At 37.8% G+C, this 27,291-nt stretch overlaps 1 protein-coding gene across 3 annotated transcripts in view; it reads right to left on the reverse strand.

Moving 5' to 3' along the window:
• Pkn2 (protein kinase N2) overlaps nt 1–27,291 on the reverse strand; it is a 105,369-nt gene that overhangs the window by 46,351 nt on the left and 31,727 nt on the right. For all 3 annotated transcript variants that reach the window (NM_001105755.2, XM_063281277.1, XM_017590603.3), the window contains exon 3: nt 7,298–7,452. In NM_001105755.2, the coding sequence (NP_001099225.2) occupies nt 7,298–7,452 (155 nt within the window). The remainder of the gene's footprint in view (nt 1–7,297; nt 7,453–27,291) is intronic.

Below are 27,291 nucleotides of genomic sequence, written 5' to 3' on the forward strand. Positions count from 1 at the left end.
AAGAGTTTCTCTGTGTAGGCCTAGCTGCCCTGGAACTTGCTATGTAGGTGGCTTCAAATTCAGAGATCTGTCTGTCTCTACCTCCCAAGTGCCAGGATTAAAAGTGAATGTCACCATGCCAAGTGAAAAATTAAAATATATTGTTGGTGGTAATGGTGATGATAGTGGTGTGTGTGTGTGTGTGTGTGTGTGTGTGTGTGTGTGTGTGTGTGTGTGTGTGTGTGTAGGCATGCATGTGGTGGTCCAAGGACAACTTTTAAGGAGTAGAACTCTTGCTCTCACGGGATCCTAACACTGCACTCAGATCACGGCTGGACAGCAAGCACTTTCACCTACTGAGTCATCTTACCTGCACTAGAATCTCCCTTTTAAAGTCAGCATAGTATTTCATTGCATGCTGTATGTATATCATATAGTTTATCCATTCATCAGGTAGTGGACACTCATTTTGAATACCAGTAATATTTTCAAAAACTCAAAATTGCTATTTTCCCCATCACTGTTTTAAACCAAAGAGGATAAATGTTTCTTTAGCATGATCAATAATAACTCTTAAAATCAGAAGTCATTATCTAATGTTTACCTTAGTAATGAAACTTCAAACAAATTTTAAAAATTCTTCCTGTCTTACTAAGTTCTAGTTAATGACTGGAGGGACGGCTCAGCATTCAGAGCGTGTTACTTTGCTCTGCAAACTCTCTACCAGAGTTTCTGCCTAGTCACCAGGGCACCTATTGCTGCCCCCCTGCCTCTGCTGGGCTCCTGTACTCACATGTGAACACCCGCATACATATCCACATAATTAAAACAATAGACACAAATCTTTAAGTTTGAGTTACAAGTTCAGAAAGTGTCAAATACATGGGCAAATATTAATTAGACACAATATTTGTGTTCCCTTAAATTAGACAAAAGAACAAGAAACAGAAAAAACATTTTTTCTTTTCTTCTGCTTAAGTGTTAAGAATATGTTTGCTCTGAAACTCATAATTTAATCTGACATGAATCAAACTGTCTCATGTGTGAAAATGACTTTCTGAAAGCTGTTAGTTTCTTCCAGACTGTAAAGGGAGATACTGTTCTCTGAATACAGAGCTTCAGCGTGAGCTAATACTAAAATTATACCACCCACTACGTAATTATAGTTAAAAATATTTCATAGCAACAAAAGGATGGTTCAGTATTCAACTTTAAATGTAAAATTATCACTAGTAAGAAAACTATGTAATGCTATGCTTTCCAATAAAACATCACCTTCATTATTTTATCACATGATAATAGTTTGTTCTCTCTCTATCTCCCTTTTCCCCCTCACACCATGTTGAGACAGCTTCGTATGTATCCAAGGCTGGCATCAAACTCATTCTGTAGCTGGGGAAGGCCTTGAGTCTTGTCTCCAATATGCCTGGTTTATGCAATGGTAAACAAGTGAAAAAGGATTGTGCGTGGGCCTGGCAAGCACTGTATCAACCAAACTATGTCCTCAGCCCAGAGGCTCTGTAAACTATTTTAATACAGTACATGAGGAAAACACTTATACTTTATTTAAAAACCAAATGGACTTCCCGCCCAGATTGAGTTAGAAGAGCTACACGAATGTCACAGTGTGACAGAGCTGACTGACTGACTTTGGACACCATCTACCATCTTTAGGAGTGTATAGTTACTACACACCAGTTTTAGGCTTCCCAGTATGTAATAAATTTATTATCAGTTTTATGCTTTTAGACATTCAATTCATTTTTATTGAGCATTTAACTATGTAGAAAGCAATGGATAAAGTTGGCCCAGAGTATACAGGCTGGCTTACATACTTGTGAACTTATGACTTTTATGGTGATAGTCTTTGGGATGATTTTCATATTTATTAGGGTTAGTCATAAAAAGTGCCAATATTTAATTTATTTGGAACATTTTAAACTAAAAAAACTTATGGTTCTACCAAATAGACTAAAGTGAATACTAATCATAAGCACTTTATAATGCTGGATAATTATTTTGAATGTATATTTTAAAATTGTAAGCAAAAATAACTATAAATATATTTTCAACTTACACATTGTTCTTTTTTTCTTTTATTGAAAATAGATTTTTCTCAACAGGAGGAAAGATTAAACCTTTAAAGGAATAGGAACTCCACAGGAACTCAAGAGACTGAACAACCAACCAAAGAATACATATGGGCTGGTCCTAGGCCTTCCCTTACATATCTAGCAGATGTGCAGCTTGGTCTTCGTGTGAATCCCAAACAACTGGAGCGGGGACTATCCCAAAAGTTGTTGCCTGTTCATGCTAGGCCTTAGTGGGAGAGGATGTGCCTATCTTCACAGAGACTTAATATGCCAGGGTGGAGGAATATACAGTGGACAGGAGAGAGGAAGGGGGATGGAGGGACGGGGGAGGATCATAGGAGGGGGTGACCTGGAGAGGGGCAGTGAGTGGAATATAAAGTGAATAAGTAAAAATTACATAAATAATAAAATTTTTACACACACAGAGAGAGAGAGAGACAGACAGACAGACAGACAGACAGACAGAAACAGAGAGAGAACAGATTGTTCTCAAAGAATACATTCTAACCAATTTCCCCTCCCTACACTTCTAGTTCCCCAAGGCTACCTGTCCTCTCTCCCAGATCCACTCTCTCTCAGTTTCCATTCTCTCATATTTGTAGCTTACTTTCCATGTGAAATATTACCAAATAGAGTTAAAATATAAGACTTGGACTGTCCAAATCCTAACCCATAAAGCGTTTAGTTTGAATGGAAGGCAAAGGGTTATTTCCCAATTAGGGAAAAAGTAGGATAAGACTTGGGAATACAAAGGAGGAAGGAAATTATTGGAAAAAACCCTAGATTTGATAAATAGCTTTGTGTACTATCTGAATATAAGAACTGTTGCACGTCTCTTAAATCTCATCAAAACCTTCAGAGATTGCTCTGAAAAAGTCAGTGAGCCACAAGTACACAAGTAGAAAATGTTAAGAAGTACTACTCCTTAGATGATAACCTAAGATAAATCTATCTCATATTCCCTGGGTCTTTGTATCCATAATAAAAATATCTTAGTCATATAAATGATAAAGTAGAAATAACTATAGTACACAGAGCTACAAAATCAGAAAACAACAATGTTCGACAGCAGCCAATGGAAGACAAGTAGTAACGAATGAGTGGTAGAACAGCATTCAGTTTTGTAAACCAGTAATGAGCTTTGTAATAGAGTATGTCAGTGCACTAGGTGGGAGCTCTGCTCTACTAAGACATAAGAGCAGTGAAAGGCAAAGCAATGCTCTTGGCCTACATAACATTTGCATTCTAATGTTAAACACGATAAAGAAACTGACCGTGCAGCATGCATGGGTGCACAGACCGGGAGGAATCAACACATAGAAAGCACAAGCTTGAAGCCAGCCTAACTACATAGTAAGTTCAAAGACAGCCTAGGCAGACAGGGATTTAAAAGAACAACATTGTGAAGAGAAGAAGAGATGGGGGATACATCTGAAGAAGAAGCTATCCATAACACACATAAACTAATTTCAGGTTAGTGGCAGGAATACCGAGCTTGCTGTGACATGACAGCACCTGAGGAAAAAAGTTAAGGAACTGAGGAAAAGGCATAAACTATTCTGGAGAAGACAATCCCTAGACAAAGGTCCCGAGTAGAGTGTGCTAGCTATATGCAAAGGGTAGGAAGGTCAGTGAACACACAGGGCACGGAGAACAAGTGTTCTAGAACATTACACAGGGATAAATTTTATGGGATTAGAGAATCAGAATAAGGACTTTTGATTTTGTCTAAACTTTGATGGAAAACCATTCTGGGGTTTGACCAAGAGGTTGAACATATCTGACCTAAATTTTGAAAGGGCAAGTCTAGATACACCACATATAGGAATAGGGGATTTTATTATACAGAAACCAGTAACTAAACTGCTGAAGAGGTCTGGACTGTCAATCTGAAATTAATCATCCCTGCCCCAAAATTGTTCATTCCCTCTTGTGAATTTATTATCAATGTGAATAGCACATTTAATTCAGTCTGTCTTCATAGCCATTTAAGGATCACCTTTGATAGTGTTCTTCAGATACCAATAGCTTGATTCTATCGCCTATATTTTTGCTGCTGCTTCAAGACAAAAGGAGTCATTTAACCTGACTCTTCTTATAAAAGCAGACTACTTAAACTTCTGGCCTCCTCACATATACACATCCACTTGCATATGTACTTGGACATACATCTGTACATTATACACCCAAAAAGTGACTCTATTTACTCTCAAATAAATTAGGTTAAAAAGTAGGTTACTAACTTGTGTTACTCTCCTACCAACCACCACAGTGCCTTAACCAGGCTGCTCATACCACCATCAGACAAGTAGTTCCCTTTGTTTGTGGACACAGTCTCATTACACAGCCCACACTGGCATTACAGTTATGATCTTCCTGTCTCAGTGTTCTAAGTGTTGGAATCATAGGCACGGGCTACCAAGCTTTGCTGAATTTAGTTTTTAAGTATCAAATTGCTTTTCAAACCCTCTGTAAAGACATAAATGATTTGTTATGGCACTTCAGTGATTCGTCTTCAGGTTTGCAGAATCACTTGCACAAGCCACTATTAATATTTCCAATTATTTGTATATGCTATTGCTTTTTTAAGACAGGCTTTCTAAAAGCTTATATACCAGAATGTACCATGAGTATTAAACTAGATCCTTTCAATACTCTACATAATTTCAACTCAATCTTATCTCTAATCTCATAAAAATGTACTTTGATCCTTTGAGAAGTTAACAGTTAAGATCATGTCTAGACAGAAGAAACATGTTAAGACTGTCTTAGAGACTACAGCAGCTGCTAATAGGCTTTGGTCTTCTAAGTACCATTAATTAAGTGATTTCCTAATTAAAATTCAAAAGCTGCTGGAATATTAAATAGCACTATGCTCACAGATGTTTAGTTTGGACCTATGGTTTTTGTAACTTATGCATGCACTTCTTTGATTTTATTATGTTCAAAACACTTAAATTTATATCAGTTAGTCCTTAGTCTTACAGGTCCCCAAAACAATAGTAAAATACAATGGAACTGATGGTCCTTTTATCCACACTTTAACTTTAAAGAGGTCTTAAACCCCTCAAATTAATCCATCAACCTGAATCTTTAAAAAGAGACAGAGCATTAACAGGCTTAATTTGATTTTAAAATGCTTACCATCATGTAATAGAACATTTAATAACTTAACCTTTGATAAAAATTAAAAAAAATTAAAAAAAAACTTTCCTATAGTAAAGGCCAAGAATTTAAACCAAGCTAGCTAGACACATTAGCCAATGTCTATAACCCCAGTACTTGAGTAGGCCCAGAAAGGAGGATTGGCGTTTTGAGGCCAGCACATGCTAGATAGTGAGCCACTGTATCAATAGCATATTGATCAGAGAAGACTTAGTGAATGCAGAGACTTGTGGTTCCTAAAGATAATTCTGACAACAAGTGGCAGTTGAGTGCTTATTCCTAACCAAGACATCTGTATCATCAGGGAACAGGATAGAAGATGGGGTGGACAGAAATGCAGTATCCAGAGAGACATGAATGGTCATCTCTGAGGCAAGGCAGCCACTGTAAACATAAGCCCATATAAGCTTTGGTGGCTCTAACAAGATGGGCCTGTCAATAGGCAGGCATGAATAAATGCTCATGGGGACCTCTCCCTGAAGAGCTATCTGCAGAATTAGAAGCTACCTGTAATGGAGACTTTCACCCAATGGTTACATACATGGGTTTTGTTAGACTTACTGGGTCACAAAATAAAACAAAAAGGCATGAATATGAGAGAGGAACTTGAAGGGAAGGCATTGATAGGGAGATAAAAAGAGGAAACTACAATATTATCTCCCAATAACAAATGTTAAAGCATACTCAACTACGTTTTTAAAATGTTGTTAATCTAGCTAATTTTTATAAATAACCTGAAAACCTTACTTATCACACACACATTATTTATTGGAAGACATTAAGATATGATTCTTTCCCTCTGGCTTTACTTTTTTTTCCAAGCTGGAATAAAAATAAACACCACAGAGCTTTTATTTTGAAGTTCTAATAGCTAATACATTAGATAGATGGATACATACATACGTACATACATACATAGATACATACATATATACATACATATTATATACCCATATATGGATATATGTATACAAACACACACAAATTGGGCACAAAAATATTGGGGCAGAGAGAGAGTTTGGCGTGTAAGGACACCTGCTGCCAAAACCTGATGATCTGAGTTTGATCCCTGAGAGTCACATGGTAGAGGGTAAGAGCTAACTCCTACAGTATCCTGTGACCTCCACAATCATGACAATCATGCTGTTGTTGCATGCGTGCCAGAACACATACACACCACACACACACACACACACACACACACACACACACACACACACACACCCCTAAGTTTTTAAAATGAAGAAACACTGATGTTCAAAGATAAGAATGTTTAGAATAACTTGAGATTAGACAGGCAGAATTTATGATAAGTGTACCACAGATTTTCAGAATCATAAAATCTATGGAACCTTACGTTGGAATATGGCTCAGAGGTCCCCAACATTGTGTTCCCATGCCACGGTACACCTGCAAGCACATGTTCTCACTATGACCCGCTCTATCAACCCTGACTGAAAATGGCAGCTACAGCAGCAGTCTCAAGAACGTAAAAGGGTGGGCCAGCACAAGCAACGCTAGCACGTCAGCTTTCACTTGCCCTTTCCCACAGCCTGCTTGTCTGAAAACCCATTTTAGCCTAGATTTTTTTTTGTAAATAATTTTTTTGTTTTGGTGTAATTTTAGGTTTATAGAAAAGTTACAAAGTTACAAATACAGAGAACTCCATGTTCCTTACCCATTAACTTGGTTTTGAGAGGATACATAATTTTTATATAATTGTTTTTAAAACATTTCTATTTTTTGTCTATATTTTCCAACTTTGCAGTTAAAGTTGTCTCAGGATCACTAAAACTCTAAACTTACCAAGCAAACCATAAACATGTGAAAAATGGAGCACTAAATGGAATGAAAATGACTCCTATCTACAGCAAGAGACCCGTGGAAGGCAGTAATCACCTGCTGACAGCAGGGGGATTGGATTGCCAGAAGAACCAAGTCAGAAGGTCTGACAGTGACTGTCGGTTACTCCTATTACTGATCCTGGGATAACAAATGAAATTTTAGGGGGTAGGCAAACACATATATATGTAGCATGCAAACACTAGGGGTTTACTTACCTTTGAAGGGCCATTTGAGTACATCTGTATCATGTTCTCTGCACCTTGCTTTACTTTAAGTTCTATATCCAGTTGTTTCTGTAAGGCCATCAATCTATTGTTGCTAGTAGAACTACGAGAGTCACTATTTGGAGTATCTGGAGTCCTCGGACAATCTGTGTACAAAATATCAGTGATTGTAACTAGTAGAATCAACTGTTGCTTAAAACTATAATTTCAGGGTGAATCTAACCAAAATATGTTACATGTGAAATTGGCACAGTAAAACCCATTATATTATACAATTGATATACATTAATAAAAATTATCATTGAAAACATAACATGTAAGTCAATATATTCAAAGAACAACAGTTTAAAATGAGTTTCAAGTCACTTAAATGAAATCTCTTTATGCTTATAGATAATAAAAAATTCAACCAACTCAAGAACAGAACCACTTGAGCAACAGGTAGTTACAGAACTACCTTAATTCAGCTTACTCCCTATAGAGTGACCATGTGGGGCCCGGCACACTATAATCCCTATATACAGGAGTTTGAGGCCAAAGGATCATTACATGTTTAAGGCCAGTGTGGGCTATATGGTGAGTCTGGAACCAGTCTGTCGTAAGATGAGTTATGCCTACCCAAATTTTTCAAATACTACATTTAAATTAAATCATTACACAATTTGACTATTCTATTCAGTAATTAAATTCTCCTTTTGTCACATTATTGAGAATAAAATATCCAAATATTACAAATTCTACCCTGTTATTTCTCTGCAAACAGAACTTAATATGAATTTTACAATGTACTGACATTAAGTGCTCATGAATGAAGCACAAAAATGTTCACATCCTTTTATACTGCAAGAGATTTATCTATAATAGAAATTGTTCAAGGATATTGATTGATATCAAATTGTGATAGGTTTGGGATAAAGAGACAATATATATGTCTACCGTGTATTGTACAGAATACTATGTTGCTTATATTTAAATTAAAAACAAAATATAAATGACTTCAAAGTGACTTTATTGGACTTCTAATAATTTGACAATGTCTCTAAATGTTCATATTGAAGGTCATTGGTTTCTTACATTATCCATATTAATCCCCTAATTTAAAAAATACAGACCAGGACAATTAGTCAGACTTGACGAGTCACACCTGTAACTGTCAGGAGATGGAAACAATAAGATCTTGAGTTCAAAGCAGGCTTGGGCTACCCTGCCTCAGAAAACACAAAAACCAAAACATTTATAAACGATGTACTAGATACAAGGACTCATGCAAATGCTTTTACAACATGAGCATGTGTAGACTAAGACTGCTTCAGCAGGTAAGAGCACTTACCGTTTTGATCCCTAAGAGCTGTATGCTTTTAGGAGGAGAGAACTGACTCCTACAAGTTGTCCTGACCTCCACATGCATGCTGCGATATACCAATACCTATACATATGCCCAAACACATGCAAATAATAAGTGTAGTAAGTACACATGAGTAAGTAAATAAGCATCAATCTCAATCTTCATAAGCAGCCCTGAACTACTACACTCATAATACAACTAAGAAAACCAGAACGTAAAGAGATTAAGAAATATATCCTATGTCATACTGCTACGAAGTGACAAAAACAGATTTAACCTAATCAGTTCTGTTTTGACCTCTACCTTACTAATTGCTGTGCTCTATTATGTGCTTAGCACATATTTAGTTGTGCATGACAAAGACCTGTAAGCAACTATACCACACTCTGTATATGTATGAATACTTAAGAACACAACAGTAGAATCATGTGTCCCATGAGTATGTGTGCAATAATTCTTAAGTAACCCTTTAGACAGATATCATCTATTTCAAGACTCAGACAAGGCCACCAAATTATTAGCTAGAATTCACTTTGGGAAAGATTGCTATTTTAACTGAATTAACCAAAATCATTTTATACATACACAATCTTACAGTTTTCAAATTAGTTCACAGGAATTATTGACCATATAGAATATAGGGAATGAGATCTGGCTAGGTGTGGGGACATACACTTTTGTATTTTGTTTTCTCAGACAGGGTTTGGAACTCACTCAAACTCAAAGAGATCTGCTTGCCCCTGCTTCCTGTTTTGCTGGGATTAAAGATGGGAGCCACCATACCCAGGGCATGCACACCTTTAGACCCAGCCCGTAACAGGCAGAGGCAGAAGGATCTCTGACTTTGAAGACAGCCTGGTCTACAGAGCAAGTTCCAGGACAGCCAGGAGATACTCAGAGAAACCCTGTCTCAAAATATATGATAATAATAATAATAATAATAATAATAATAATAATAATAATAATAATGGTACTTAGATGTGCATTACTTTAGCTACTGAGATCCAGCTCAAACACTGTAAAACAGGAAAGTTTCTGAATGGCTGTGTCTCATGTTAATCTTCTATAATGAAAACAGTATGTGCCTCAAAGATTATTGTGAAGACAAATGGGCTATGTATAATGACTTGAGAAAAGGGTGTGGTACGTAGTAAATATTTAATAACTATTAACTGGCCACAGTTACTGTGGAAAATGAACTCAACTAAGGTTATAAAATTAAAATCTACAGTATAGTTCTAAAAGCGTTTTTTCCACTTCCCTTTTTATATAAGTGATATAAAGGTTGTAAAAACCCCAAATCACACAGATCTGGGGCATAATTGTCATAAAAACACATTTCCAAAAGAACTAAAGTCTAAAGAAATACAAAGCCCTCTGCTGAGGAAAGAACAGGAATGTGTTGTTTGTAAAACAGCGGCTGGTGTATAGCCTCGGATGAGGAGAGAAAAGATCCTTGTCTAAACATTTGCCTTTCAATGAAATGAAAGCTGTCCTCTTCCTGTTTCCACATGGGTTAGAGAATTCAGTGGATAATAAGTGGTGGGGACATGCATTTTATCAGGAAATGAATTCCTGGTTGTTAGGGCTGTCTAACAATAACATGGTTTGCCTGATGATGTAATAAAATGATGTCTCTAGAAACATGTATACGAAACTTTATTATGAATATTAAATTCTTGTCTATTACTGCAAGTCGAGTATGTCACTGAAATATTTACTATATGTAAAGTTACAGAAGTAGCATGCAATATCTTCAGTCTGAAGGACCACAGGAGCATAGGAAAAAACAGCTCTGGAGCCCCTATTGCAGGGCAACACTGTGGCTGTCAATTATTGGTGTGGTTCTGACTGCAGACTTAACACAGCTGTGTTGCAGCTATTAAGAAGAGCAATACTTAGAGACACTAAGGGTTTATGAATTAATTCAGTGCTCAGCTAAAAGCTGATAGTCCTCTTCATTTAATCTTTCCAGAAACTCTGAGAAGTACTTTTCGAAGTTCACAAATGCAAACACCATCTTTTGATATGCTTCAGAAGATGGATCTCCCTCCTCCCTCCATTTCCACTTAGAAATCAGAGAAATAGTTAGGTGTGGTTTCTCGTGCCTGACTTCCAGCACTCCAGCTGCTAAGGCAGGAGGATCACAGTGATGCTGAGGTCAGCATGGGCTAGAGAGTAAGACCCTACTTAAACAAGCACGCACGCAGCAAGTGAAAGGATATAGACTCTTTCCTACTTGCTGCTTTCTCATTTTGTTCTTATAGATTACTGATAAATCTTAACATCAGAAAACGAATTGTTTCCAGTGTACTTGTTTTTTTTTTTAAAGATTCATTCAATCATTCATTCATTCATTCACTGTTCCTCTTTTCAGACATAGCAGGAGAGGGTATCATATGGTTGCTGGGAATTGAACTCAAGACATTTGGATGTCCAGTGTACTTGTTAATATTTCAAAACTGAGTTTACAAAAAGGCTTAATTAATGTTCACTTTGGGTTGGTGAGATGGCTCAATGAATATAAGGTCCTTGCATCAGCTTGAACCTCTAGGTTCAATGCCTAGGACCCACCCACATGATAGAAAGAGAACACAACTCTCGAAAGTTGTCCTCTCACCTCCACACAGGTATCCTCCTAAGTGTGTACAACATGACAAAAATGTAGTTAGAACAAAATCTTTAAGGAAATTAAAAAGTAATTGCTTGAGATGAAAAAAATTGTATTCTAAGACTGCCTTTTAAGTTATAAGAAAAAAAATGTTGATACAGTAGTTTGCTTGAAACAGTCTTACTACCCAGCCAACTGGCCTGAAACTTCTCAGTGCTAGTTTCACAGGTGCAATGCCATGCCTAACCTAACATACACTTGCCACTTAGAGTCAGCCCCATTATTATAACCAAGGACAAATCTCTATGCATCAATTGTTAAACTTATCAAAAACTTAATTAGTAAATAAAATAATTTGGGGGCTATCATAAGAAATTATGCATATGTCTAATCTTTTAAACATCATTATGCTATTTTAAAACAGTATACAAAGTCAATAAGTTTGGTTGAATGATTGTAAATCAAGATGTTTTACTTTTTTAAGTTATGTAAATAAACAGAGCAGTAGACATAGCTCAATGAAATGTCTTTATGAACACTAATATAAATTGCTGTTTTAAGATGGATAGTGGGCAGAACTAATTCTTTCACAGAAATATTTTTAAATGATTGCTTTCCAAGTAAATACCTAAATCAGCAACTGGGCTCTAAAGACCTATGCTGTGCAGCCCCAAGCTAACCTATCACTACTACTTTCCAGGCAGATCTGATAAGTTAAAATGTTCAGCTGCTTCTGAACTACGAAAAGCATTCTTTTATACTATTGTTAGAATAAGCATCACTTTTTCTAGGAAACATTCCCCACTATCCCTCAGTCTAACTAGACGCACATATTCTTCTCTTGACTGAAACTGACACACTATTACAATTACAGTGGGTGGTTTCACATTCATGAACACATAATAGGTAGCATTAATTATTCTCTGGGTTGAAGAAGCAGAAGAAAGGAGGAAGAGTAAGAAAGAAGAGAAATGAGAAGACAGAAGTGGAACAAAAAAAGAAGGCAGAGTGAACATTTTTAAGAAATTTCATATATGTTATATGCAATGTGAAATAAAATAGCAAAAAACTGAAAAGTATCAAATAATTTAAAAATGCATAGGGTCAGCACAAGTTCAGCACAAGATTAGTCCGAGTACTGAGATGGGACGTAGACATGAGCTCCCAACTCTAACGGAGACAGGCTCTCTAACTAACCACTCACAGAAGAAAATAGTTTCTCCAAGGCAGTCACACGGAGTTTATAAAGCCTCTGCACATAAACATGTGTGCGAGTACAGGGAGGTAAAAGAAGCAGGGCAAACATAACTATTACAGAAACTGAAGTAACATGCAGAGGCCAGGCCATTATAAAGGGAATCTTGGACATGTTATACATTTGTACTGTATACAAATGAGTACAGAGAGGATGGAGACCCACTGAAAACACGAAATAAGGAAACAAACAACAGAATGGGATCAGTATCGGGAAGCTTGATGTAAGATGAATTTATAATCCCAGCGCTCAGGAGTCCAAGGTCACTGTTAGCTACCAGCAAGTTTGAGCCCAGTCTGGGCTTCAAGATCCTGCCCCCAAAAACAAAAAGAAAAATACAAGGATGCAAGCAAACAAGCCAAATCAACCCAGTCAACAAAAACCCAACTCCCCAGTGAAACTGGGTTAAAAATGAAGGTACGTGCAAAGTTTAAGTTGGAATGAGGAAAAGCTGGCTGTAAAGAAGAAAAGATAGAAATAATACCTGTTATAAAATATAATCAGGCCTTTGTGTCCTGAATGGGAAAGTGAAGGTGGCCAGGACGATGCTCATACTAAGTCAAGGTTTAATTATGAGCCACTGGAGTAATGTCATTAACAGGCTAGACAACACAGGCAAAGCCTTTTCAACTTCAGACACGATAGAAGGGAAAGGCAACAGAATGCCCCTGTCCAAAGACCATAAGTAGATCAGTACTGTTCAGAGAACATAGCCTGGCTAACACATCTGGTGACTTTGGAAGTCACCAGAATATGCAGCATGGTTAAAAGATCGCTAGAGATGAAACTCCAAAGGTCAGAACAAATACTGATTTGTTATCACCCTTCCTCACCACAAATCTGTAGTGCATCAGATATGCTGCTTCCGGTGTTTTTTCTTTTTAAATCACATTGTAATGCATGTGCAACACATGCACAGGTAGCATGGTGTGGATGCAGACATTAGAGGACTATTCGCAGAAGTCAGCTAGTTCTCTCTCTCCACCATAGGTGTCCTGGGGATAGCCAGGTCAGTAGGTGAAGTGGAAAGCCTTTACCCCACTGAGCCATGTTGCCGACTGGCTTCTGGAACTCTTAGTATTTTTAATAAAGCCACAACTGAATAAATGCTTCAAAGATATATTAGATGTTTAGAACATGGGAATAAGCATTATTTTTAGATCAAGTTTCCCTAACTGTCCCCTTAAGAATATTTATTTTTATTTCATGTGGAATGTGTTTTTTCTGCATGTATGTAAGTCTACCACAAGCATGCAGTACCTGTGCCTGTGGAGACCAGACATGGGCATTGGACCACCTAGAACTGCGGTTACAAGTGGCTATGAACTGCTATGAGGGTGCTAGGAACTGAACTCAGGCCCTCTGCAAAAGCATCAAATGTTCTTAGACATCTTTCCAGGCCACCTTGATGTCGTTGAGATTAGAAATGTAGTTGACATTGAGTCTTTTCTTCCTTGTGTCAGAAAACTTTTCTTAAGATTTTATATACATCTAGAGAGGTTTTACATTCTGAGCATGTGAGCTTAGGTGCCTCTTGCTTGACCCACACCCTATTAAAACATCATGTTCACAAAATACCCCAGGGAGGAATATACTACCTAGCTTCTTTTTCTTTTTAATAAATAATAAAAACAAGGTCTGAAGGTCATCCAAGTGGTGTTCAACCATAAAGCAATATAATGATCTAGCTGGATGACTACTCACATCATAGATTACCTCTGGTCTTCACTTATAGTTAGCTGACTCTGTGCTCAAAATGCATAAAGGTACATTTGTATAGCCAGAGTGTCTGCTTAACGGAACAAAGTTATTTTCTTCATTTAAAACATTGGGCAACTTTCCTACTTACAGGGAAACTTGTCTTCTATAGTCACCAGAACCCTACTCAAAATATAATGGAGCTCTCTTACTTTGTATACAAGGTAACTGAATATACAACCGAAGAAAGTTTGCTTAAATATTTAATAAACCAATGTCAACGCAGGTTAGCTTTTTAAAATACATTACAAGCAATAGACATGGGTAAGATTGTTGGGTGTGACAGCTTTTGATTTAGGTAAAAAAACACTGGTAGCAATATTTGTTCAGAATTGCTACTGTGTTGTATTTTATTGTCTGAAAGTAGTGTATAGCACCTCCAAGGAAAGGAGACTTTACTCTGTACACATTCTGTGCCTAAGGTATACACAGTTGCTTTTTAAATTCACCTTAAACTTTTCTTTATCCTGCTTCAATTTTGAAAGTACAAGGCACATTGTCAACCATTACACACGACAGACTGGCTAAAAGCAGACCTGGAGAGTATGTGGTATTACAAAATCCCCACACATTGCTGGTGAGAAGGAAACATAATATGGCCTCTCTGAAAAATACTTTGGCAATTTATGTTTAAAGACACTATAGCACAAATCCTTGCAGTCTTAGTCCTAGACCTTTTTCAAAGTGAAGTGAAAACTTTTACTAATTCATGAGTATTTATAGCAATTTGGCTGACAACTACTTAAAACAGTAACTCCAATATGCTCGGTGAGTGGATAAACTGTAATATATCTACACAACTGACTACTCAGAAGAATTTTACAATTATCGATACATACATCCTGGATGAATCTCAAAGACAACAGGCTAACTTCAGTTTCTAAAGACTACTGTGTTTCTATTTTGATGACATTCTTAAAAGTAAAACTGTTCATAAATAGTTGCCATGAATATGGACTTGGGAGAAGAGTGACTACAAGGCTTAGCAGTAGTGAAGTTTTGGGTGTGGGGCCATAAAGACAATCTTTTCTTCTGCTCAAGGATTGGTGCCACATAGAATCCATCTTTTCCTTTTTCTTACCACATCAAGTAAGGCACTAAAATCAAGCCCTCACCGACAGGGGCCACCTGACCTCAGTGACTCTCTTGAGATTTCCTTCTCAGCAAGTCTAGGTTATGGTGCGTCTACAATATCTTAACTACCAGGATGGTACAGAAAAACTAACAAAACAAAAAATAAACAAAGCAAACCCCCAAAACAAGCATTTACCTTATTAGTATTTTTTTGAAAGTACATCAAAAATTGAAGTAATAGAACAGGAGAGATGACTCAGCAGTTAAGAGCATTTGCTGCTTCTTGACTCAAATGGAGGTTCACCAACAGCTGTAACTATATGCCTTTTCTGTCCTCCTTGGGCACAAGACATGCACACGGTACACATATGAATGGGGACAACACACTCATATACATTAAATAAAAGGATAAAACATTAAAGATCTATACACCACTTAGTTGCATGCTTATGGCAAACAGGAAACAAGTCCAGGTATGGAAAAAGTGACTTGCTACTGGTCACATAGTCACCCTCGGTAAACTTACAATTCAATTTGCTCAAGAGTGAGGAATTCATTAGATAGTAGGAATACTAAGCAATTGTACAACAAAACATTTGATAGATTCATCCTTTATACTATACTACATATAAAATTCAGTTTTAATTTTCATGCCACCATTATGATAGCAGCAAAACTAAATTTATACTTCTATTGATCCAAAAATGGTTTAATTGAAAAAAAAAAAAAAAAGCTAAGATTAACTTTCTCCTGGAAAAAACAAATACAAACCTCATTTTTTACATGCTTACAAAAAACAAACAAAAACCCCTCATATATATTCTAGATGTTAAAGAAAATAATCATTAGATTAATAATTGTAATTACTGTATTTTGAGGGTATGAGAAGATAGAAAAATGACTTCATGAAATGAAAAACGTGGGTCAAGGAGATAGCTCAGTGGATAAAAGCACTTGCTGCTAAGCTTAATCAGACAGAGATCAATCCCTACAACTTGTAGCTTGTGCACCCCAAACCCTCCCATACATATACACAACACACTAAATAAAAAATTTTTAACAGATTAAAACAGGGAACTTAAAACATGCTGTATTTATTGGTTTTGGTTTTTTTGAGACAGGGCCTAGGCCTTCCAAGTGCTAGAATTAAAGCTTATAACCCCATGGTTGACACGTGTTTTAGGGCTTGTGTGTTTTGAGACACAGCATCACTGTGCAGCACTAGGGGCCTGCAATCCACTATGTAGTCTAACCCAGGCTGGCCTGAACCCCTGATCCGCCTGTCTCAGGTATCTAACGAGGCACTAAAAGACCTGGCATAATTTTCTTAGCCTCTTCTTTAAGAATGTTTCACTTAAGAGACCAAGACTCAGAAATGGTTCTTTCCCAAACAGATCCTTTTAAGTCAGGTGCTAATTCTTAACTGCAGTCCCATCTTATATAGACCATAATCTTTCATGTAAGGTACATTTAATCCTAACTAACCATACACTAATTTCTATGTGGGCTAAAAATAGCATTTCATGAGATTATTCTTTTTGTAAAAGGAGATTTCTCTTTTTAAAAAGTGTTATTATACTTTTAATTAGTGAGTAACTACTGTGTACAGTGTAATCTTTCATGTATATACCAGGAAATGTCCAAATTAAGCTAATTACATAGTTCCTTGTGCTCTATTTCTGAGTTGTTTTTAAATTACTTATGCAAATAATCTGATATAGTACTTGTCTCCTTCTCTTTATGGATTGCTGTACTGCAATGCCCACTAGGTTAATCTATGTTTCAAATGACAGTTTCCAGCTACTTAATGGCGTATTGGTATTCCCCACAAATATAAAACCATGTGAGGGAATGGTGGTACCGAGGATTGAATTTAGAGCCTTGTGCTTAGAAGGAAAGAGCACAACTATCAAATTAATCAAGTCAACTATATTCCAGATTGAAATCCTATTTCTAACACATTTGTTAATTGGTGAACACGTCAATTGTTTCCACAGCATAACTACATATGGTAAAACATACTGCAGGGAGCATGGGGGCATGTGAACATCTCATTCATGCCATGGTTTCAATTCCTTTGAACAAATACGCAGAAGTAAGACTACTAAACCATGTGGCAAGTTGTGGTGTTTGTAGTGGTACTGATAGAATGGCGGCCTTCCACACATTTACCAGGGAGAAGCTTCTTCTATTTTTTGTTTATGAGAAATCTTCCATATTATTTCCCTTATTAATTCTATTAACTTGCAATAGTACTAAGAACACACAGATTTCTCCCTGTCCACATCCTTGCTAATATGTATCCTTCCACTTCTAAATAAATAACTCATCTAAGAGGTGGGAAAAAATATCTCTCCGTGTTTTTCAGTTACAATTCTCCAATGATTAGATATTAAACACTTCAATCTCTATTTCTTATAAGAAATGTTTATATTTAGGGTTTGTTTGTTTTTACTTTTTGTTTTTTTTTTTAATCCCTTGCCCATATTTGTAGTGTTGGGTAGAGCCTAGTCTTACACTAGCAGTGAACCATAACCATACCTCTATGGGAGAGGAACCACCTAACCTCTTAGACTTAAGTGTCAGGGTAAGGGGATAATCAAGGGTGCCCCCACCTGCCCAGAGGAGAAGAGGAGAGGGGGATGGATTGTGGGAGGGGGTGACCGGAAAGAGAGCAATGAGCAGAATGTAAAGTGAGTAAGTTATAAAAACAAAAAACAATAAACAAAAAAACGTAAACACACACACACACACAACCAAAAACCTAGGGTAATGTTTTCTTTGTTGGTAGTCTGCATTTCTTGAATAATATTTTAATATATAATTTGCATATATTTTCTGTAACTGGTATGTTGTCTCTTCAATCTGCTGTTTCTTTTGCTTGTTTTTCAAGAAGGCTCTGCTCAGCCAAGGATATGAATATTCTCTCCTAGTTTGCCTCTTGTAGCTTATGGCTTCAAATCTTACATTTAAACCTTTAATCCGTTTTTAATTGATTCAGTGTAAGGGTGCACTATGGGTCTGTTTTTATTTCTCCACATATGGAAATGAAGTTCTCTAAACAGTATTTATTAAAGAGGCCTTCACAGTTGTGCATTCATTCCTAACACTTTTGCCAAAATTCACAATAAATGTGTGGACTTATTTCTGGGCCAGCTTACTTTATTAGTTGATGTATGCTTTATGCCAATATCATGCTGTTTTAATTAATATAGCTTTAAAATATACTTTGAAAACCAGTAATAAGATACTTCTAGATTTTTTTTCTTCTCTTTTTTTTTATTTTTTTTTTATTTTATTTTTTTTTTATTAACTTGAGTATTTCTTATATACATTTCAAGTGTTATTCCCTTTCCCGGTTTCCGGACAGACATCACCCTCCCCCCTCCCCTTCCTTGTGGGTGTTCCCCTCCCAAACCTCCCCCCATTGCCACCCTCCCCTCATAGTCTAGTTCACTGGGGGTTCAGTCTTAGCAGGACCCAGGGCTTCCCCTTCCACTGGTGCTCTTACTAGGATATTCATTGCTACCTATGGGGACAGAGTCCAGGGTCAGTCCATGTATAGTCTTTAGGTAGTGGCTTAGTCCCTGGAAGCTCTGGTTGCTTGACATTGTTGTACTTTTGGGGTCTCGAGCACCTTCAAGCTCTTCCAGTTCTTTCTCTGATTCCTTCAACGGGGGACCTATTCTCAGTTCAGTGGTTTGCTGCTGGCATTCGCCTCTGTATTTGCTGTATTCTGGCTGTGTCTCTCAGGAGCGATCTACATCCGGCTCCTGTCGGTCTGCACTTCTTTGCTTCATCCATCTTGTCTAATTGGGTGGCTGTATATGTATGGGCCACCTGTGGGGCAGGCTCTGAATGGGTGTTCCTTCAGTCTCTGTTTTAATCTTTGCCTCTCCCTTCCCTGCCAAGGGTATTCTTTTTCCTCATTTAAAGAAGGAGTGAAGCATTCACATTTTGATCATCCGTCTTGAGTTTCCTTTGTTCTAGGGATCTAGGGTAATTCAAGCATTTGGGCTAATAGCCACTTATCAATGAGTGCATACCATGTATGTCTTTCTGTGAGTGGGTTAGCTCACTCAGGATGATATTTTCCAGTTCCAACCATTTGCCTACGAATTTCATAAACTCGTTGTTTTTGATAGCTGAGTAATATTCCATTGTGTAGATGTACCACATTTTCTGTATCCATTCCTCTGTTGAAGGGCATCTGGGTTCTTTCCAGTTTCTGGCTATTATAAATAAGGCTGCGATGAACATAGTGGAGCACGTGTCTCTTTTATATGTTGAGGCATCTTTTGGGTATATGCCCAAGAGAGGTATGGCTGGATCCTCAGGCAGTTCAATGTCCAATTTTCTGAGGAACCTCCAGACTGATTTCCAGAATGGTTATACCAGTCTGCAATCCCACCAACAATGGAGGAGTGTTCCTCTTTCTCCACATCCTCGCCAGCATCTGCTGTCACCTGAGTTTTTGATCTTAGCCATTCTCACTGGTGTGAGGTGAAATCTCAGGGTTGTTTTGATTTGCATTTCCCTTATGACTAAAGATGTTGAACATTTCTTTAGGTGTTTCTCAGCCATTCGGCATTCCTCAGCTGTGAATTCTTTGTTTAGCTCTGAACCCCATTTTTTAATAGGGTTATTTGTTTCCCTGCGGTCTAACTTCTTGAGTTCTTTGTATATTTTGGATATAAGGCCTCTATCTGTTATAGGATTGGTAAAGATCTTTTCCCAATCTGTTGGTTGCCGTTTTGTCCTAACCACAGTGTCCTTTGCCTTACAGAAGCTTTGCAGTTTTATGAGATCCCATTTGTCGATTCTTGATCTTAGAGCATAAGCCATTGGTGTTTTGTTCAGGAAATTTTTTCCAGTGCCCATGTGTTCCAGATGCTTCCCTAGTTTTTCTTCTATTAGTTTGAGTGTGTCTGGTTTGATGTGGAAGTCCTTGATCCACTTGGACTTAAGCTTTGTACAGGGTGATAAGCATGGATCGATCTGCATTCTTCTACATGTTGCCCTCCAGTTGAACCAGCACCATTTGCTGAAAATGCTATCTTTTTTCCATTGGATGGTTTTGGCTCCTTTGTCAAAAATCAAGTGACCATAGGTGTGTGGGTTCATTTCTGGGTCTTCAATTCTATTCCATTGGTCTATCTGTCTGTCTCTGTACCAATACCATGCAGTTTTTATCACTATTGCTCTGTAATACTGCTTGAGTTCAGGGATAGTGATTCCCCCTGAAGTCCTCTTATTGTTGAGGATAGCTTTAGCTATCCTGGGTTTTTTGTTATTCCAGATGAATTTGCAAATTGTTCTGTCTAACTCTTTGAAGAATTGGATTGGTATTTTGATGGGGATTGCATTGAATCTGTAGATTGCTTTTGGTAAAATGGCCATTTTTACTATATTAATCCTGCCAATCCATGAGCATGGGAGATCTTTCCATCTTCTGAGGTCTTCTTCAATTTCTTTCCTCAGTGTCTTGAAGTTCTTATTGTACAGATCTTTTACTTGCTTGGTTAAAGTCACACCGAGGTACTTTATATTATTTGGGTCTATTATGAAGGGTGTCGTTTCCCTAATTTCTTTCTCGGCTTGTTTCTCTTTTGTATAGAGGAAGACAACTGATTTATTTGAGTTAATTTTATACCCAGCCACTTTGCTGAAGTTGTTTATCAGCTTTAGTAGTTCTCTGGTGGAACTTTTGGGATCACTTAAATATACTATCATGTCGTCTGCAAATAGTGATATTTTGACCTCTTCTTTTCCGATCTGTATCCCCTTGATCTCCTTTTGTTGTCTGATTGCTCTGGCTAGAACTTCAAGAACTATATTGAATAAGTAGGGAGAGAGTGGGCAGCCTTGTCTAGTCCCTGATTTTAGTGGGATTGCTTCAAGTTTTTCTCCATTTAGTTTAATGTTAGCAACTGGTTTGCTGTATATGGCTTTTACTATGTTTAGGTATGGGCCTTGAATACCTATTCTTTCCAGGACTTTTATCATGAAGGGGTGTTGAATTTTGTCAAATGCTTTCTCAGCATCTAATGAAATGATCATGTGGTTCTGTTCTTTCAGTTTGTTTATATGATGGATCACGTTGATGGTTTTCCTTATATTAAACCATCCCTGCATGCCTGGGATGAAGCCTACTTGATCATGGTGGATGATTGTTTTGATGTGCTCTTGAATTCGGTTTGCCAGAATTTTATTGAGTATTTTTGCGTCGATATTCATAAGGGAAATTGGTCTGAAGTTCTCTTTCTTTGTTGGGTCTTTGTGTGGTTTAGGTATAAGAGTAATTGTGGCTTCATAGAAGGAATTCGGTAGGGCTCCATCTGTTTCAATTTTGTGGAATAGTTTGGATAATATTGGTATAAGGTCTTCTATGAAGGTTTGATAGAATTCTGCACTAAACCCGTCTGGACCTGGGCTCTTTTTGGTTGGGAGACCTTTAATGACTGCTTCTATTTCCTTAGGAGTTATGGGGTTGTTTAACTGGTTTATCTGTTCCTGATTTAACTTCGATACCTGGTATCTGTCTAGGAAATTGTCCATTTCCTGAAGATTTTCAAGTTTTGTTGAATATAGGTTTTTATAGTAAGATCTGATGATTTTTTGAATTTCCTCTGAATCTGTAGTTATGTCTCCCTTTTCATTTCTGATTTTGTTAATTTGGACGCACTCTCTGTGTCCTCTCGTTAGTCTGGCTAAGGGTTTATCTATCTTGTTGATTTTCTCAAAGAACCAACTTTTGGTTCTGTTGATTCTTTCTATGGTCCTTTTTGTTTCTACTTGGTTGATTTCAGCTCTGAGTTTGATTGTTTCCTGCCTTCTACTCCTCCTGGGTGTATTTGCTTCTTTTTGTTCTAGAGCTTTTAGGTGTGCTGTCAAGCTGCTGACATATGCTCTTTCCTGTTTCTTTCTGCAGGCACTCAGCGCTATGAGTTTTCCTCTTAGCACAGCTTTCATTGTGTCCCATAAGTTTGGGTATGTTGTACCTTCATTTTCATTAAATTCTAAAAAGTTTTTAATTTCTTTCTTTATCTCTTCCTTGACCAGGTTATCATTGAGTAGAGCATTGTTCAATTTCCACGTATATGTGGGCATTCTTCCCTTATTGTTATTGAAGACCAGTTTTAGGCCGTGGTGGTCTGATAGCACGCATGGGATTATTTCTATCTTTCTGTACCTGTTGAGGCCCGTTTTTTGACCAATTATATGGTCAATTTTGGAGAAAGTACCATGAGGAGCTGAGAAGAAGGTATATCCTTTTGCTTTAGGATAGAATGTTCTATAAATATCCGTTAAGTCCATTTGGCTCATGACTTCTCTTAGTCTGTCTACATCTCTGTTTAATTTCTGTTTCCATGATCTGTCCATTGATGAGAGTGGGGTGTTGAAATCTCCCACTATTAATGTGTGAGGTGCAATGTGTGTTTTGAGCTTTAGTAAGGTTTCTTTTACATATGTAGGTGCCCTTGTATTTGGGGCATAGATATTTAGGATTGAGAGTTCATCTTGGTGGATTTTTCCTTTGATGAATATGAAGTGTCCTTCCTTATCTTTTTTGATGACTTTTAGTTGAAAATTGATTTTATTTGATATTAGAATGGATACTCCAGCTTGCTTCTTCTGACCATTTGCTTGGAAAATTGTTTTCCAGCCTTTCACTCTGAGGTAATGTCTGTCTTTGTCTCTGAGGTGTGTTTCCTGTAGGCAGCAGAATGCAGGGTCCTCGTTGCGTATCCAGTTTGTTAATCTATGTCTTTTTATTGGGGAGTTGAGGCCATTGATATTGAGAGATATTAAGGAATAGTGATTATTGCTTCCCGTTATATTCATATTTGGAAGTGAGGTTATGTTTGTGTGCTTTCATTCTCTTTGTTTTGTTGCCAAGATGATTAGTTTCTTGCTTCTAGGGTATAGCTTGCCTCCTTATGTTGGGCTTTACCCTTTATTATCCTTTGTAGTGCTGGACTTGTAGAAAGATATTGTGTAAATTTGGTTTTGTCATGGAATATCTTGGTTTCTCCAGCTATGTTAATTGAGAGTTTTGCAGGATACAGTAACCTGGGCTGGCATTTGTGTTCTCTTAGGGTCTGTATGACATCTGTCCAGGATCTTCTGGCCTTCATAGTTTCTGGCGAAAAGTCTGGTGTGATTCTGATAGGTCTGCCTTTATATGTTACTTGACCTTTTTCCCTTACTGCTTTTAATATTCTTTCTTTATTTTGTGCGTTTGGTGTTTTGACAATTATGTGACGGGAGGTGTTTCTTTTCTGGTCCAATCTATTTGGAGTTCTGTAGGCTTCTTGTATGCCTATGGGTATCTCTTTTTTTAGGTTAGGGAAGTTTTCTTCTATGATTGTGTTGAAGATATTTACTGGTCCTTTGAGCTGGGAGTCTTCACTCTCTTCTATACCTATTATCCTTAGGTTTGATCTTCTCATTGAGTCCTGGATTTCCTGTATGTTTTGGACCAGTAGCTTTTTCCGCTTTACATTATCTTTGACAGTTGAGTCAATGATTTCTATGGAATCTTCTGCTCCCGAGATTCTCTCTTCCATCTCTTGAATTCTGTTGGTGAAGCTTGTATCTACAGCTCCTTGTCTTTTCTTTTGATTTTCTATGTCCAGGGTTGTTTCCATGTGTTCTTTCTTGATTGCTTCTATTTCCATTTTTAATTCCTTCAACTGTTTGATTGTGTTTTCCTGGAATTCTTTCTGGGATTTTTGCGATTCCTCTCTGTAGGCTTCTACTTGTTCTCTAAGGGAGTTCTTTATGTCTTTCTTGAAGTCCTCCAGCATCATGATCAAATATGATTTTGAAACTAGGTCTTGCTTTTCTGGTGTGTTTGGATATTCAGTGTTTGCTTTGGTGGGAGAATTGGGCTCCGATGATGCCATGTAGTCTTGGTTTCTGTTGCTTGGGTTCCTGCGCTTGCCTCTCGCCATCAGATTATCTCTAGTGTTACTTTGTTCTGCTATTTCTGACAGTGGCTAGACTGTCCTATAACCTGTGTGTCAGGAGTGCTGTAGACCTGTTTTCCTGTTTTCTTTCAGCCAGTATGGGGACAGAGTGTTCTGCTTTCGGGCGTGTAGTTTTTCCTCTCTACAGGTCTTCAGCTGTTCCTGTGGGCCTGTGTCTTGAGTTCACCAGGCAGGTTTCTTGCAGGGGAAAAGTTGGTCCTACCTGTGGTTCCAAGGCTCAAGTTTGCTCGTGGGGTACTGCCTAAGTCCTCTCCGCTGTGGCAGCAACCGGGAAAATCTGTGCCGCTCCTTCCGGGAGCCTCCGTGCACCAGGGTTTCAGATGACGTTTGGTGTTTTCCTCTGGCGCCTGGATGTGCACAGAGTGCAGTCTCTTCTGGTTTCCCAGGCGTGTCCGCCTGCCTGAAGGTTCAGCTCTCCCTCCCACGGGATTTGGGTGCAGAGAACTGTTTATCCGGTCTGTTTCCTTCAGGTTCCGGCAGTGTCTCAGGCGCAGGGGTCCTGCCGCTCCCGGGCCCTCCCCTATGGGAACCCAGAGGCCTTATACAGTTGCCTCTTGGGCCAGGGATGTGGGCAGGGGTGGGCAGTGTTGGTGGTCTCCTCCGCTCTGCAGCCTCAGGAGTGCCCACCTGATCAGGCGGTGAGGTCTCTCTCCCACGGGGTTTGGGAGCAGAGAGCTGCTGCGGTCCGGGATCCGCAGGTGTGGGACTTCCGGTAAACACAGGAAGTCGATTTTTTTTTTCCTAAATGGCTCTAGTCACTCTGTCTTTTGTGGGTCCATATGAGTTTTATGGATATTATCTCTGTGAAGAATGATATTGGAGTCTGGCAAAACGGCACAAAAGATATTGCAAGGTAATGATATGAATCTGATCTCCATAACTTATATAGATGGAGAGAACTCTTCCTGAAACTGTATTCTGACCTCTACTATACATGTGGTGCTTGCTCGCGCTCTCTCTCTCTCTCTCTCTCTCTCTCTCTCTCTCTCTCTCTCTCTCACACACACACACACACACACACACACACACACACACACACACACACAAGTATGCACACCCCACTCACTACAAATAAAAGAATATTGAGATTGTGTCAGAGACTTCATTCCATCTATAGATTTCTTTCACTATATGGACATGTTAATGTTGCTTTACACCCCCTAAAGACTCAATCAAGCTAGGCAAAGCCTTACCACTGTGTTATACCCTAGATCCTCTACTTTGCAAGTTCAGATATGATCTACTAACTTATCTGGGCAGGCCTTAAATTCATTTTGCTGACCAAGTAGACCTTGAACTTGCAACCCTCGTCTCAGCCTTCTAAGTTAGAAGAGCTTACAGGCCTGCACTACCTTGGTTACAATACTAATTATTCTAGCCATGAGCATAGAACATTTTCCCACTGGCTTATGACATTTAAATTTCTTATACCCAATATTTAACAAATTTTATTGTACGGTTTGCTCATCTCCTTGGTTATGTTCTAAATATGTGAAATTTTATACTATTAATAATTAGGATTTTTAAAATTTTGTTTTCATTCATTGTACTATTAATATAAGGAAATGCCACCGATTTCGTATTCTAAAACTTTACTAAATTTAATTATCAGTTCCAATAGTTTTTTGGGGGGGGGATTTTGGGGAACTAGATGAAAGTCTCTATATACAAAATAATGTTGTCAGCATTCTTTATTGTCTAGATGCATTTTATTTCTTTTCCTCCTAATTTGCTCAGGCTAGGACTTCTAGTACTTTACTGATGAGAACTCTAAGAGTGGCTATCCTGCCTTGCTTCTGACCATCTAGGAAAAGCTTTCAACTATTCACCACTAATGTGATAAGAACTGTGAGACTCAGGGGTTGGGGATTTAGCTCAGCAGTAGAGCGCTTGCCTAGCAAGCGCAAGGCCCTGGGTTCGATCCCCAGCTCCGAAAAAAAAAAAAAAAAAAGAAAATTAAAGAACTGTGAGACTATCTCTCATATATGCATGTGTGTGTGTGTGTGTGTGTTGAGTGCAATTTTTATTACTTTTAATTTGTTGAATTTTTTTTATCATGAAAGAGGATGAATTTTGTCATTTGCTTCTATGCAACTACTGAGATAGCCTTTTTCCCTATATTTTAAAGTATATGGAAAACAAATGGAAGATTAAGAGAATTCTGGGCATGAATAGCAAATATTCATTTCATGTGACTTGGAACAGCAAATGAATACCTTAATTTTTAATACCACCACCAAATGTCCAGGCCTTTATAATAAACAACATTTTAGCATTATATAATTTAGAAGTTCTTCTGAGAAAAATCCTTACTTTACAAATAGGTAAAACTGTTTACTGTACACAGCAGTAAACAATAAAAGATAGTGTACTAAACAAAATAAAAGGCAAGGAATGGTAAACAAAGCTGTCTCTTCTGGACTCCATATATGTGCCATGGCATGTGTGTAACCAATGACTTAAGAACTACTTCAGAGGTAAATTATGAACAAGCCTCTAATCTAGGCTGAGGAGAAAGCTTAGTGTGTAAGTCTGACAAGTAGAGTTCAATCCCCAGGAGCACATAAAATCTGACATAATAATGCAAACATCTGTAATCCTAGTGTCCCCTCCTATAGGGAGATAGGAGGCATAGACAGGAGAAACCTCAGAAATTTGCTGGCCAGCTAGCCAGGTGTACATACACAGCATACATAAACAATACAAGATCCTGTACCTAGAAAGGTAAAAGGCAAGGACTGACACACAAAGCTGTCTGTTCCAGATTTTAACCAAATTACAAAGTTTTGTTCCTACACACTAAATTATCAAGCAATCAAAGCACAGACTGACATTTTATACATTTGGTTTCCAATTACCTAGAAAGTACATATTACACATTATCATTTAAGAAGAGTCAACCAACCAATCAACCAACCAAACAAACAAACAAACAAAACATGTAGAAAA

The sequence above is a fragment of the Rattus norvegicus genome, chromosome 2, assembly GCF_036323735.1.
Source record: "Rattus norvegicus strain BN/NHsdMcwi chromosome 2, GRCr8, whole genome shotgun sequence".
In the NCBI taxonomy this organism is placed as follows: domain Eukaryota; kingdom Metazoa; phylum Chordata; class Mammalia; order Rodentia; family Muridae; genus Rattus; species Rattus norvegicus.